Here is a 14,494-nt window from a genome sequence, read left to right as displayed (position 1 = left end):
TGCCTTCATATAAAAGGAATATTGTCTCTACATAGACAATCTTTAATTATCCTGGAGTTCTTAACTGTCAGCTGCTGTGAAACTCCAACAGGACTCCTGGCTGGGGGCCTCCGTTCCCTTCCTCTTCTCCTCACAAATCTGTCCTGCTTCAGGTTGACTGGAAAGGATGAATTTGGGCAGAAAAAGCAGGCAGCCCGATTAGAAGCCGGTCCAGGATTCCAGGTGAGAAAAGGATTCCTGGGATGGTGGCAGGGAAACAGAGGCCCTCCTAAGCAATGACAAGGGCACTGGGGGCCAGGGTTAGAGTTCAGCAGTAGACCACCTGTCAAACATGCAAGGCCCTGGGTTCAATCCCCAGCTTGGGAAAAAGAAAACAGACAGAGTTTGAAACTGCTTTTTAACCTCTCCCAAATGTTCTAGATTCCCATCTGTGAGGTGCTCAGCAGCCAGACAGAAGGAGGAGTTCTTTTGGGAGGACACCGAAGTGAGGCAGCCATATGGAGGGTGGAGGGGAGGCGAGTGATGGAGAAAACGGGGTCGAAAGAGACCAGGCTGAGCCTCAGCAATGCTGGGTCCTCCGCAGCTCGCTGACACAGTGAGGAAGGTCCGGGTGCCATCTGTGCTAGGGAAATGGTATCCTGGGAAACAGATGGCTGGACAAGCACACCCTCTGACTGACCAGAGCCCTACAGTCAGGTTGACCTTCCTGTGAGGTTTAGGATGGAGTGTTCAAAGAGGCTGTCGGCACAACAGTTGTAGTCCTTGTCATCATGACGTCCCCCTGTTGCTAGATCAAGAATGCTCTGGTTTCTTGCTTTTGTCTGCACCATTCTAATGCCCCTCCCCCGCCCCCCTTCCAGCTTCTCAGGTTAGAAAAGGCTAGTGAACACTGGAGATAGTTGCTTAGTCAACCTTTGGCACATTCAGGACATTCATTCATTCATTCATTCTCAGTCATTCATGCTTGCATGCATTCCAGTGAGTACCGACTGAGCATCTATAACTGCAGACACTGTCTTAGCTGCTAGGGACAAAATTATTAGCAAAACCTAGACTCTGTGCTTAAGGAAAGGCACATCAAGAGGACAAGTCACCATACCCTCAGAGGAAGCTGCGGCAGGAGAATCATGAATTTGAAGCTAGCCTGAGCTATATAGCAAGACACTTTGTGACACAGTAAGAGAATAAGAAAAAAAAATACACAATATGAGAAGTAGGGGGGACTCCATTCTTGGTAGCCAGACCAGCCATGCCTGTTACCAACAACTTCTATTCCCTCCATCCTCAGAACTCTACCCTGTTAATTCAGATTTAAGTCAATTTCTTCAATTTTGTTCCAAAAGCTTAAAATGTAGGTGGAAAGCTGGTTATGAAGGACATTGAGTATCAATTCTGAGTTTAGCCTTCATTCTGGGGCATTAAGGAGCCATTAAGAATTTGGGGCAGGGGAATGCCATTAGACTCTAGTCAGACAGTGAGTGCAGCAGGAAGAAGGAGGGGGGGGGGGTGAGCCCGAAGCAAGGAAGTCCAGAGAGTTATCTGGGGCTCCTCATCAGCCATGGGGGTGGGGGTCAGAACACAGCAAACCCCCTTCACATCAGAACTGGAGCCTTCTGCACAGGGCCTTACCTAGAAGAGGCAGCACACAGAGCAGACATGTAACCGCCATGGATGGGCACCCTCCCCGACTCAGATACCTTCATACATAATTAACCTCCTCCAAGCAGTGCTGTCAGGAAGAGTTAAGCTTAATCTCTTTCTTATACAGATGAAGAAATCGAGATTTAGTTCAAGCAGCCCTAGACCTGCATCCTGCCTCCACTATCCACCAACGGTACAGAAAGTTCTCTGCTCGCTGAATCCTGGACCTGTGGTTGCCGCGCACAAACCTTGTTTGGCTAAGCTGTGTCTGGCCGGTCCTAATGTACAGATTCCTGGATTTATTAGCCTGTGGCAGATGCATCAGGGGGCATTAGGGGAAAAGTCCTGAAAGGGGTCCCTGGGAGTCTGTCCCTGCTACTCCTTCTTCCAACCTTTGCTGCCCTGAGGAGATAACGAAGTAACAGGCCTGGATCTGAGGGCCTCTTTTACAGGTAGCCTCTCCCTAGACGGGGCTCTGGGAGAGGTCTGCTGCCACCTCACCTTTCCGGGTCTTTGTTTTCATTACTAAGCCAGATGAGATCGAGAGAACAAGTGCGCCATCTGCTGGGCTTACCATGCAAGTTCCAGCTGCAGCTAGCCGAGCAGCAGGCGGCGATTGCCTTCCTGTTTGTGTTTTAGGCCTTATAGTTAGTTCTTTTGAGTCACCTCTGAAGATGGTAAAACCTCGTGACCAGTGATATCTTTTATGAAATTAATCCCAGAGACAGGCTATTACTTTATAGCTGGAAACTCGGTACCGACAGGAACTGCCCATCATCCAGGTACTCAGGCTGTGGGACGAGGCGGGAGAAAGGCACACGCATTCGGCAGGACCACAGAAACAATGGGGAAGATCAGGCAGAGGAGAAAGCCCACTCGGGCCTTTCCCAAGCATTCAGGGCCTACAAACTCTCTCTGCGGAGATTAGGGTCCTCTGGCACCATCCCTGTACTACTACCGTTAGCAATTTTCTTTTTCTTTTCTCAAAACTGCTTTAAAAGGGGGTGGGGGGAATTAAACCATAGAAATGTGAGCACCAAAGAAGATCGGATTGTATAAAGATCAACAGTATGCAGTTAAGAATGTTCAGGAGCCAGGCTTGGTGGCACACGCCTTTAATCCCAGCCCTCGGGAGCAGATGCAGGTGGATTTCTGAGTTCCAGGCCAGCCTGGTCTACAAAGTGAGTTCCAGGACAGCCAGGACTACATAGAGAAATCCTGTCTCGAAAAACAAAACAAAACAAAACAAAAAAACCAACTAAACAAACAAAAAGAATGTTCAGGAATTATCAGGATGTGGAAGTCAGTGGATACAGGCCGAAAACAGGTTAATGGCTTGAAAACCTTCAAAGTTCTAGATGGCAAATAGCTTCTAGATTAGAGCATAAGGGGTTGGAGAGGTCACTCAGTGGTTAAGAGCACAGACTGCTCTTCCAGAGGACCTGGGTTCAATTCCCAGCAACCACATGGTAGCTCACAACTGTCTGTAACTCCAGTTCCGAAGGATCTGACACCCTCACACATACATGTATGAAGACAAAGCAACAATGTACATAAAACTAAGTCCATCATTTTAAAACACACACACACACACACACACACACACACACACACACACAGACACAGACACAGAGCCATCCTCCTGGTAGTTAAAGAGAGTTCCAGGACAGCCAGGATTATACAGAGAAACCCTGTCTTGAAAATCCAAAACAAACAAACAAACAAAAATAAACAGAAACAAAAGAAACGAATGTAAAAGGAATGATAACTAATAAAAGTTCCTTGCTTGTGGTAACATTCTCACCACACTGGACTCACATCTTGGAAGTTTGTGAACAGCAGGCCAGAGAGCTTGACTAGCAGTGCCTGGGCAGGGGCCTGTGTGTGTGCAGAGACCTCACTGAGTGGCTCACTCGGGTGTCCATTTGTCTTCACACTGAAAATCATCAGAAACGGAAGGCAAAGGACAATGATCAGGATCCACAGAGGCAGCAGGCAGGGCTGACCTAGGAGGGTTTGAAGTCACCACACTCAAGGCAAACTTAGGTCACCTGTGGAAAATCACAAATTTTCTTCCGCTACTGAATCGGCAGCACTGGGGAGATGGCTCAGATAGTAAAGGACCTGGGTTTAGGTCCCCAGAAAGAAGCCGGGGTGGTGGCACATGCTTGTGATCTCGGAGCTGGGAAGAGAAGAAGATCCCTGAAACTCACTGGCCCATCTGCCTTGCATGTTCAAGGATGATCCAAGACCACGTCTCAGAAAACGAGCTGAGGAAGCTCCAGCCTCCACATGCACAAACACACTCCAACACAGCCTCATCCAGCAGCATGGGCAGACACAGGAAGAGGCACAGGGTTGGCTCAACACCCTGATCTCCTTTTTCAACCTCTGGGGTCTGGGTGGTTTGAAGCAGCTGGTGAGCTCTGGGTGCCAGGAGAACAGGTCTCAGCTCTCCTGCCTCACTGTCAAAGCCCAGGGGCTCTGTTGATCCTGGCAGGGAAAGGCAGCCTGGCTTTCTGGAGTGAGGCACATCTATGGTCTCAGTGACAGATACATTGATCAGGACTAAGCTGCTCGTCTCTGTGCTGTGCAAGTGGGATGTGGTGGCCAGCCAGGAGCACTGTCACCCCAGAGATTGATTGTCAGCCTTTGATGGACAGAGTCTACATCCCAAATATTCCCACACCCTGGGGAAGGGACCAGAAAATCACCAAGCAAGAACCTCCTTAGAGATCAATGGGGGAGAGGTGCTTCTGAAATCGTATTGGCCCAACCCCAAATAAAGTACCAGAAAACAAGTCTATTCTTGCAAGCAAAGCAAACAACAGCAACACAATCAAGTCCCTTACACAAGCAGATTATGCAAGAGCACCGGACGTATGCAGATAAATTCAGTGTGACCTCACACCACAGTGTCCTTGCATTCAAATACAATATCCAATCTCCCAGACACCCATAAGCTCCTTGTATTGAGCTCTTTGTGAATGACAATGGGTGGTAGGAACCTGAGAAACAGGGATGTAGGGTCTCAGCAGGTTAAAGGAGTGGGAAGGAAAAAAAGGGATGAATTCCAGTCAAAGCTGAATCCTACTTGAGAACAGCAAGGGACTGTCAACACAAAGTAGTGGGCTGGGGGTTAAGGTCCATGACCTGCTGGGGAATGAAAATTATGAAATAGTCTTGTCTCTACAGACAGGATCAATAGTCTCTCTCTCTCTAGATGTGACCCCAAAGAATTCAGGTCTACAATTTTAAGAACAGCCTACGGCTCCTTATTTTGTATCCCTGTACACACAGCTTACTGTAGCTCTTAGGCCTCATTAGAGAAGTTCCTCTGGGCAGTAGACAGTGGTTAGCGCAGAATTCACAAGTGGCCAAAGTGCAGCGTGAAATTTGTGGAATTCTCAGCCATAAACAGGACGTCTGTATTACACCCCCACCATCAGGGCTCAGGGACCACTGCAGAGTGGACAGGAAGACTGTTAAGAGCCAAAGATCAGAGGGGACCAGACTCAGAGTCTCTTCTGGACATGACAGGACCCTGTACGGATGAACTCATCACAGCTACAGTTGTCCAGACAAGATTAACCCAGTCACCAATCCAGAAGGGAGGGAGGTGGGGACCATAGTCCCCCACTCCTAGAGATAATTAAAAGCTTCTGGGAGAGGAAGAGTCCATTTTAAGGGCGTGACCCCTGTTAAGTCAACCATCTACCAAGAAATGGCCCTACACCCATAAATGTATAGAGAGCACACATTTGACTTAATGGGTTATCTTTAAAAAAACAGAAGACCAAAAGAAAGGACAAAAAATTGGGAGGGGATGGAGAGGTGGGGGTGGGAAAGGGGTGAAGGGGGTATAAATATGACCAAGATGGACTGTATGAAATCCTCAAAAAATTAATAAAAATATTTCTTTATGAGATCGGGTTGCTCACCATGAGAAAGCAGCTTTGTCTTGACTTCCCAGTATCTCACTGGGAAGCCAGAGGTTAGATTTCTTATCTTTCCTGCAGATTCAGAACCAAGCCAGTTAAAGATCTTCATCTCTTGCAGTCCTGTAGCTCAGAGAGCAAGCTAGAGAAACCTGGCCCTCCATCCTAATGAGGCCATTTACCAGCAGGTGAGCGAACCTCTGTGAGCTGGCTGTCTCATCCATAAAGGGAGGAAAACAGCATCTATCCCCATACCAACCCCACTGGGCAGACAATGCAACGGATGCCCAGAGCTTCCTACTGCTGTTCCTATTAATAGGCAAAGCTAATGCTATTGAGCCTATTAGTTGTCCCAGTGCTAAGTGCTTTCAGGTGTGTTAGACTATTTCATCTTCACAGTCTTATAAGGAAGAAACAATTATGTGTCTACTTAATTAAAAAAAAGGAAGGGAAGGAGGGATGGGCAGGAATTGATCCTTAGAGGTCAAGCACCTCGTCCATCAAGAAGCAGGGCCATCTTCTGAGACTGGCTGCCTAGCTGCCAGACCTTTATTCTTCACCAATGGTGCTGCTTCCCCTGGCTGCTTCCCCGCAGCATGCACACGCGAGAGCACACACACACACACACACACACACACATCAGGCTGCACTGTGCTACTGTGGGGATCATTGTTCTGTGGAGATATTGAAGGAGAGAAAGACATGGCGTCCTATGACGTGAGGCACCCGAGAGAGATGTTCTTGTGTGGCTAGACTCTCAGGAGTGCTTCACTGACTGTTAACTCTGGTTATCTGTGTCACATGACAGACAACAGCAGAGAGTTGTGAGGCCCGTGAACCTTGTATCACCTCATACCATGCAGTTGTGAGCTTCACTTGGAATTAAGATGTTGAGGTCATTGACCCACACGAGAGGTCGACAGGGCTGAAGACATGAACTCAAACGAAAAGAACCATGACCAGCATCATGACTGTCAGAACCATCACCGTTATTTATTTCCAATCCTTTCTACTTCCTAGCCCGGGAATAGTGGCAAATGGTGTGTTCCAGTTTTCTGAACTGGAGCTGTGGCCCAGCAGGGCTGCAAGCTCAGAGAAGGGTCTGAGGGGACCGTGCTGCTATCTGCCTGCTGACTTCCCTCTGACGGGAAGCAGGCACTGCTGGCCTCACCCCTAATCCCCTCCATGTATTCCAGGGCTGGAAGTGAGCTCACCCAAGCCAATGCTGGAGGTAACCTCACAAGGTGAGTGCTACGGTGCCGGCCTGAGCTCTCCACAGCAGCACACACAGGCGGCTGATAAAGAACACATTCCCTCGCACTGCCACGGCTGGGCAGCTTAGCGCCACACAGGGCCTTCTCAGAGATGGAGGCTTCTGCTCATCTTCAGGAAAAACAGGAGGAAGAGAAGAGAGGAACGATGGGCGTGGGCTTCCGTTCCTCTACTGAGCCTTCTGAGTAGCAGCAGCCCCTCCATCCCACTGTCTGCCCACCGTCAGCCTCTGTGCGGACAACCACACCTTCGCAGGCCAATAGCTGGTTGCCTTATTTATTAGCTACAGCAGAAAGCTGGTCCCGAATGCGACCCAGCCCATCTAACATGGTGTCCAGCGTCTCTTTGCTCAGCTCCATGGTCACAGCAGAGATGGAGGGTTTCTCTCCACACAGACTAGGATCCTCCTGGATCTGCAAGAAGAACGTGGCCCAGAAAGTCAAAGCTGCCTGCCTTTGTTTCTTCCCGGAAGGGAACCCTTCCCAGCTGTATGGGCTCCTAAAGAGAAGTCGCTATTGAGTGAAACAGAGAATCCTGGCCTTCCCTTCCTGAGCAGCAGGTAGTGAAGGAAATGCTCCAAAGGCCTGAGTCACTTTCTTTTCACATGCTATGGGTGAGTGAGGCTCACTGGCTTCTCCGATACTGGGTATCAGTACTCATGTGAGAAAACACTACCTGTTCGCACCACACTTTGACAAGTGGGCTCTATGGCATGCATAAAGCAACTGGACACAGATACAGCTATTTGGTCTTAAATGAGGAAATGAAATGTTACTATAGTTTGAAAGGGACCTGTTAAAGATCCTTCTTCATCATCGACAGATGTTGAGTTGCTGGGTGCCTGGGGAAGTGGCTATAGCATTGCACCCTTCTAATTTTAACTACCCAAATACTATTAAATGGGCACAGGCCCTTATGAAGTTCCAGAAAATGACAATGAAGGGAAGACAATGAGACAGGGCATGTGACTATGGAAGTGCTGGCCACTCAGCTGCCAACAGTGGCTTGGGTGTGCCACTGCAGGGATGGCCCAAGTCTACTGGACCGGAAGCTAGTGGCTACCTGAGGGATCCCGGGGGCTGACACGTACATGTGCAACCCTGCTGTTAAAGGTGGACACCTTCAGACATCAGCACATCATCTAAAAATGATCTCTGCATCTGTCCTCCGAAACTTCTGCTTTTAACAACTATTTTATTATGACCAATGGTCCTACAGGTATAATCTATGAATGAGCACCACATTTGGGAGGGAGTATTATCATTCTTTTTACTTTGCTGGTGTTTTAGATGACTGGGGTGGGGGAGGCCAACTCACTAGCATCCCCTCTTGCCTCCTGAGGAGTGTGACACTGAGCATACCTTCATCTGGAGCAGGCAGGTGGGGACAGCCATGCGGCTGATGTTGTCAGAGGAGGTTTTGATATCCACTCTCCAGTCCAGGTCCACCAGGCGTGGCAGAGAGACTGTGGAGGGGACAGCTTTGGTCAGAGGCTATATACTACCTGTCTCCCCAAGCTTTTATTTGATGACAGGTGGCTATAAGGAATGTGTACACACACAATATGTTTGACTGCAGGCAAGGCTCAGAAAGAGACAAGAAGGACCTGAGACCTACAAGTTGTGTGCCTTACACACAGCTTGGTGCCACCTGTCTTTAGCACCGACTCCCAGTGGGTGCATCTCCAGACACTAGCACTCTAGAAGTTGGGACAGAATGACAAGTGACACAATGTAGAGATGCAGCTATGGTCTGAGTTGTAGAGAAAGGACAACTTCAGCAATGGTGCTAGAATCTTTGTTTCCTAGAAGCAAGGCCCTCACTTGTCTAACCCCGGAGCCTGCTTCCTCATCTGGAAGCCTGGACTGTAGGGTTGCTGGAAGGGCTGGCTGAGTCTACACTGACACAGACCTCAGGTTCTGTGACTGGCTCAAAGTAAGTGCAAGGACAGTCACTCGGCACGCTCTTACGCAACCACCTTTCCTCTTTGCAAATTGAACACACGTGTAATTGTCATTGTCCCATTGTTATTATTCATTGTATATGGTAGTGTGTAACCTAAGGTCACCATCATATGCATATATATTAAGCATATCCCACCTGACACCCACTTCTTTCTCTCTCCTCCTCCCCTTCCTATTAGCCTACTCTGTTCCCATTTTATTTTTGTCTTAGCTGACATATACTTTAAGTACTTCACTTTCTACTCGGGTGTTTCTGTATTCTTTAGTAACCTGCTTCTATCATAACATCAATAATAACAGTAGTAGTGGTGGTGGTGATAATAATAATGTGAAATTTAAAAGGTATAACCCAGAGTGGGGTTTGGGATCAAAATGGTTCTCTTTGATTTGCAGTTAAGTTCTTGGCTGGGGCACTCAGTGCTGGCACTGAGAAGCAGGGCAGGGGAGAGGGAGGTGCCTCAGTACTCACTCTGGTTTGCTTGGGCTTCAGCTCTCCAAGTCGATCTGTTTAGGAAGGAAAAATGGGGAAGAAACAATGAGGGTCCCCAGCTTGTGGCCCTCCCTTCAGAGGCAGTTTTTCATTGTTTTGCAAAGCTCAGTGATAGCAAGGCCCAAGTACTGTTAGTTTTCATAGCTTAGGGAAACCAAACCAAACCAAATCAAATGAAAACAAAACAAAAACATAGACCAACATAAAAAGGCATAAAAGGGCAGTGGCCCTAAGACGGAGCCCAAGTTCAATCTGTGGGACCCATAGAGTTAAAAAAGAGAGCTAAGTCCTGCAAGCTGCCCTCTGACCTCAGTGTCACTATAGCATCCCCTGCATATCTCCAAATAAATAAGTGTAATAAAACAACCTTAAAAAAAAAAACAGAATGTGTAATGCGTTGTTATCTTCTTGCGCTACTGGTCTCAAAGACAAAACAGAAAAGGTCAGTTCACTCTCCCTTCCCTGAGCACCGACCCTGAGTCCCACATCTTATGTAAAACACACCACACATGCCAGAGCAAGCAGCATCAGAGTGAGGTGCCAAGCAGTCAGAATAAATGTGGTCACGTGTGAGAGTTCTAAATAAGCAACAAAGCCCTTGGTAAATAACTATTACCAGTTCCCGCTGCTGGACCCCTTCAAGCTGTCAGCTAGACAACAATCACTTCTACTTAAGATTCATGTTGAAAAGCATCTTCCCAGCTTAGAAGACACAGTCAATTCACAAAAGAAATAAAAGTGGCCAATAAGCACAGGAAAAAGACACTCAACATTTCTAATATCAAAAACTTAAAAGCTAAAAATGAGAAACCGTCTCTCATTCATAGAGCTGGGGAAAGTCAAGAAACCTCCCTGCTTCGAGGCCAGGCTTTGTGGTGCATGCCTGTAGTCACAGCAGCAGGCACAAGAGGCTCCACACACAGGGTTAACTTCGGCTACATTGGGAGACCTAGTCTCACACAAATAAATGGCCACCAAAAACATAAGTAACAACAACAACAACAACAACAACAACACGTTGGAACAATGTATTGCAGGCAACTTGACAATATAAGGCAAAACCCAGTATGTCCCAGTATGCACAGGGCCTTTAAGTCAGTAAGTGAATAACTGCATACATAACAAAGTTTCTATTCCAAGTTGTTTTTGGGAGAAACTGCCAATATTTTAAATGGCTAACCTTAAGGAATTTAAAAAAATGACACTGAATTCCTCCATGGACTAGAATATATTTTACATTTAACTATTAAAAATAACCCTCAGGTCATTTGCTGAAGTGTCACCAATATTAATAGTTTGCTGAAAATAAGTAAGCTCTAAAATGGCAAGGTCCTGTCTGTTATAAAGAAAACCAGAAGATCAGCTTCTCCATATGTATGCAGAGAGAAACAGCCCAGCTCTCCCCTTCAAGCCAGGAGTGGGAGCCCAGCACTTGGGAAGTGGCGGTAGAAGGACCACAAGTTCAATGTCATCCTTGGCCAAAAAGGGAGTTCAAGGCCAGTCTCAGCTACATGAGACTCTTCCTCAAATAACAGAAATAAGCAAAGAGATGAACAGCTTTCCATTAAAGCAACTAACCTCTGGGTGTGGGGCTACAGGCTCTTATTTTCTTTCATCATTTATCATATTACAGTATGCACTTTCAACCACAACACTTACATTTCTAGAATAGTAATAACAAGAAATATGAAAGTTTAAGGGACTTCCAAAAACACACACTTACATGTGCTCCAGGATGATTTTTGTCAGCAGGTTTTTGAGGTTTTGGTGGAAATTTTCCGGAAAGAGAGCCAGAATCGCCTCAGCAGAGGACAGGTCACGGAAGGCCACCAGCCTGGTGAAGTGGTGCAGAGCCTGGAGTAGCTGTCAGACAGAGAGGGCAGCCCTGTAGCTGAAGGGTAGGGGCAGGAGGGTGCATGCAGAGGGGCAGGGGTGGAGCTCTGTACACTCACCCCAGGGGCACACTACCAGTCACATTAATGAGTTAACTGCAGTGTGGGGGCCTCCATAACACATGCTGACACTCAGTATGACTCTGTTAGTTCAGTGGTACTTTTAGAAGACAGAGGCAGCTGCCTGATGTAGGAAGACATCAGCTTGTCAGAAACTTGTTAGTTGTGGGCAAAGGAATAATATCTTTTTGCCTTCTGTAGAAGAAATGTGACCTCCACTTAACTTTGTGATGCTGTTTCCCTGGTAACCTGAAAGAAGTGGAAATCCAACCAGGTTACTAGGCAACCCTGCATTGGCCCAATGGACTAAGAAGACTGTGTAAACACTAGGGTGCACTTCCCTGAGTGAGGCTGCACCCTCCTTGCAAGACTCTGAACCCGTGCTTATTGAGTTGTTAGAGGAGACACTGGTTCCCCTGGAGAGAGGGCTTCAATCTAGAGTGGAAGGCAGCTCATGTCCCTATCCTTACACCGTCACCTGGAAGATCAAAGAGAAACAGTTCCCGCCCAGTGTGCGACTCCCTCTGTGAAAGAGGAGTCTTGGACCCTGCCTGGCTATGTGTTTCCACCTTCTATCATCGCAGGCACTGCACATCAAACCCAGGGCTTCTGCACAGCGGCCAGCACTCTATCAGTGAGCTACACTCCCAGCAAACTATCCCATGTCCTTGTAGATCTGCAGCAGAATCTAACTTAGAGTTCACGTATGAATTTAACCATGTTTAGCTGAACCCAAGAAAGCTCTCTGGAGGTGACTGTTTCTCCACTTTGCAGCTTTATCTGACAGCATGGACACTGTCTGACCATCAATGGACACAGCCCAGAAGCAAAGAGAAGTGAAGCTTGTGGCCATTGGGGCTCAGCAGTGACCACCTCATCAACCTGCTTTGTAATGGGTTTGTCTCCATTCTCTACAGTTTCCCTTACACCTTCCTCTGTTTTTCTAGAATCACCCAGCTGTACCCAAATCCTGGCTTCAGCATATATTTTAAGGGTATCCAAACTAAGTCTACAATCCTACTTCTGCTTTTTACTTTCCTTTAGTTGATTTCTATGAAGAAAGCTCTAGATTAAAGAAAAATAATGACAGTAACAGTACCACTGGATGAAGATACCTAGTCAAGCCGATGCACCCTGGATGGACAAACCATCACTGCCATGTAGCTTACCTTGAGACGCTCGGGCCTCCTCTTAGCTGCCTGATGAAAATCACATGAGCTGAGCAGAAGACATGCAGGGGCCGAGGGAAGTGGGGGCATGGGGTATAGGGAACACAGCATCCCTTGGGGAGCCTGATTGAGCCCAGCAATGGGTACTCTCTAATGCCACTCAGGCCCCCGTGCCTCAGCATAATGATATCCCACAAGGTCTGTCCTCAGCTGTCCAGCTGACAACTCATCAGCACCCGCAAGTCACATGCTGTGCACAAAAATCACAAAAGGTCAGTTTTTGCACACTGCCTAGGCAATAAGTCTGAAATGAATGTGGCCAAACTGGTTATTTATCATAAGGAGGCTTATGTGTCATAAAAAAAAAAAAACGGCTTAAAGACAAAGGCCTTAGAGTTTGTTAATATTTTTAAAATCTGTCTGAAGTTTGCTACAGTGTCAACTGATGTGTAAGGAGAAAAGGTCTATGGACGTTCGCCTGACTGGGAAGTCAAGAAAAAGGCTAATAAGTGGTAAGGGCTGTGGCGCAGGGCTCTTCTCACCACACTTACTTGCTCTGCCTCCTCCTGGGGCACAGACAAGCTGGAACATGTCTTATCTAGGAGGCTTTTTGAGTCAAGGGATGAACTGGAGAAGCTTTCTTGGCACAGTTGTCTGACGACATCTTTTGAGGAGGCCTAGGAGTTAATTTACAGATGGTAAACACACAGTTACAGTCTGCAAACATTTGTGTTGGTTATTTTATGACACTTTGGAGAGTTTGATGCTAACAGCTCACAGGACACTTCTGTTTCTGGGAAGATAGATGCACCTTTCCATATTCTTCCTGATGAGATCAACTAACATCCCTGGGCACTTAGGGAAAACAAACTTAACTGTGCACGGGGGAGGAGGAGCCAGACCTGCTAGGATAAGGCCCAGGGAACAACTCGGGTGCTGAGGGTTTTGGTGCCTCGCTGATCCCAGACCTTGCCCCAGAGGGGCAGCTTCCTAAGACAGAAAACTTTCGACAACAACTACTCTATTTCAGCCAAAAACAACTGTCACGTAAGAAACTATGAACATACATCACCAGGACCAGCAACGGCCGAGAGGAAGCCTCGCTGTGATCAGCAAGTCCCATGATTCTATAGCACAGCATCCCAAACAACTCTGCTAGAGTGGTATGCAGGAAGGATGCGGGGGGAGCTGGGATCTTCATTCCTACTGGCCTGGACTACTACTCTATGGGAGTCTGGACCTCGACTTCTAATGGAATTAATGAGGCAGCACTCTGTTTTCTCTTGCTGTGATAAAAATACTGACCAAAACCGACTTGGGGAGGGAAAGGTTAATTTGGCTTACAGGTTACAGTCCACAATCAGGGGGAAGCCAAGGCAGGAACCTGGAGGAAGAAACTAGAGCACAGGCCATGGAGGAGCAATGATTGCTGACTTGCTCATCATGGCTTGCTCAGCCCGCTTTCTGCTTTCTCATACAACTTCAAGACCACCTGCCCAGAGGCAGCGCCACTCCCACATCAATCATTAATCAAGAAAATGTCCTACAGTCTTGCCTACAGGCCAACTGGATAGAGGCATTTCCTCAATCCAGGTTCAGTCTTTCTGGATGACTCTATTTAGTTTGTGCTTTTGTCAAGTTGAAAAAGAGGAAAAACGGGCTAAAACTAGTCAACTCAGCATGGGGGGCCTGCAGGGCTCCACCAATGACCTAACAAGTGTACCACTGAAGTCAGGGAACAAGAAAGAAGTGGAAATAGCAGTTACACAGACAGACAGATGGACAGGCAGGCAGGCAGACAGATTATAGATAACATTTAAGAAAACTTTCTAAGTTTAACCACAGACTTAATGGTAAATATTTCAAGGACCTAAGTGGACCCTAAAGAGTATAATTTAACAACTTTATACTAAGACACACCAGAAATTAAACTTTAAAAAAAAAATTGTAAGCATTATAAGAAACACTCAGAACTCTTTCCATGGGTGTTTTGTTCCCAATTCCAAGAAGGGGCACAGTGTCCACACTTTGGTCTTCGTTCTTCTTGAGTTTCATGCGTTTAACAAAT

The 14,494-nt window shown here is 47.1% G+C and overlaps 1 protein-coding gene across 1 annotated transcript in view; it reads right to left on the bottom strand.

Moving 5' to 3' along the window:
* Positions 1-6,547: 6,547 nt before the first annotated feature.
* Commd9 (COMM domain containing 9) overlaps positions 6,548-14,494 on the bottom strand; it is a 15,279-nt gene continuing 7,332 nt past the window's right edge. The window contains exons 2-6 of the mRNA XM_029474412.1: positions 12,978-13,103; positions 11,029-11,168; positions 9,285-9,319; positions 8,213-8,316; positions 6,548-7,264 (exon numbers count right to left, since the gene is read on the bottom strand). Coding sequence (XP_029330272.1) covers positions 7,124-7,264; positions 8,213-8,316; positions 9,285-9,319; positions 11,029-11,168; positions 12,978-13,103 — 546 coding nt within the window. The 3' untranslated portion in view covers positions 6,548-7,123. The remainder of the gene's footprint in view (positions 7,265-8,212; positions 8,317-9,284; positions 9,320-11,028; positions 11,169-12,977; positions 13,104-14,494) is intronic.

The sequence above is a fragment of the Mus caroli genome, chromosome 2, assembly GCF_900094665.2.
Source record: "Mus caroli chromosome 2, CAROLI_EIJ_v1.1, whole genome shotgun sequence".
NCBI lineage: Eukaryota > Metazoa > Chordata > Mammalia > Rodentia > Muridae > Mus > Mus caroli.
This window is presented reverse-complemented; position numbering and strand designations above follow the sequence as displayed.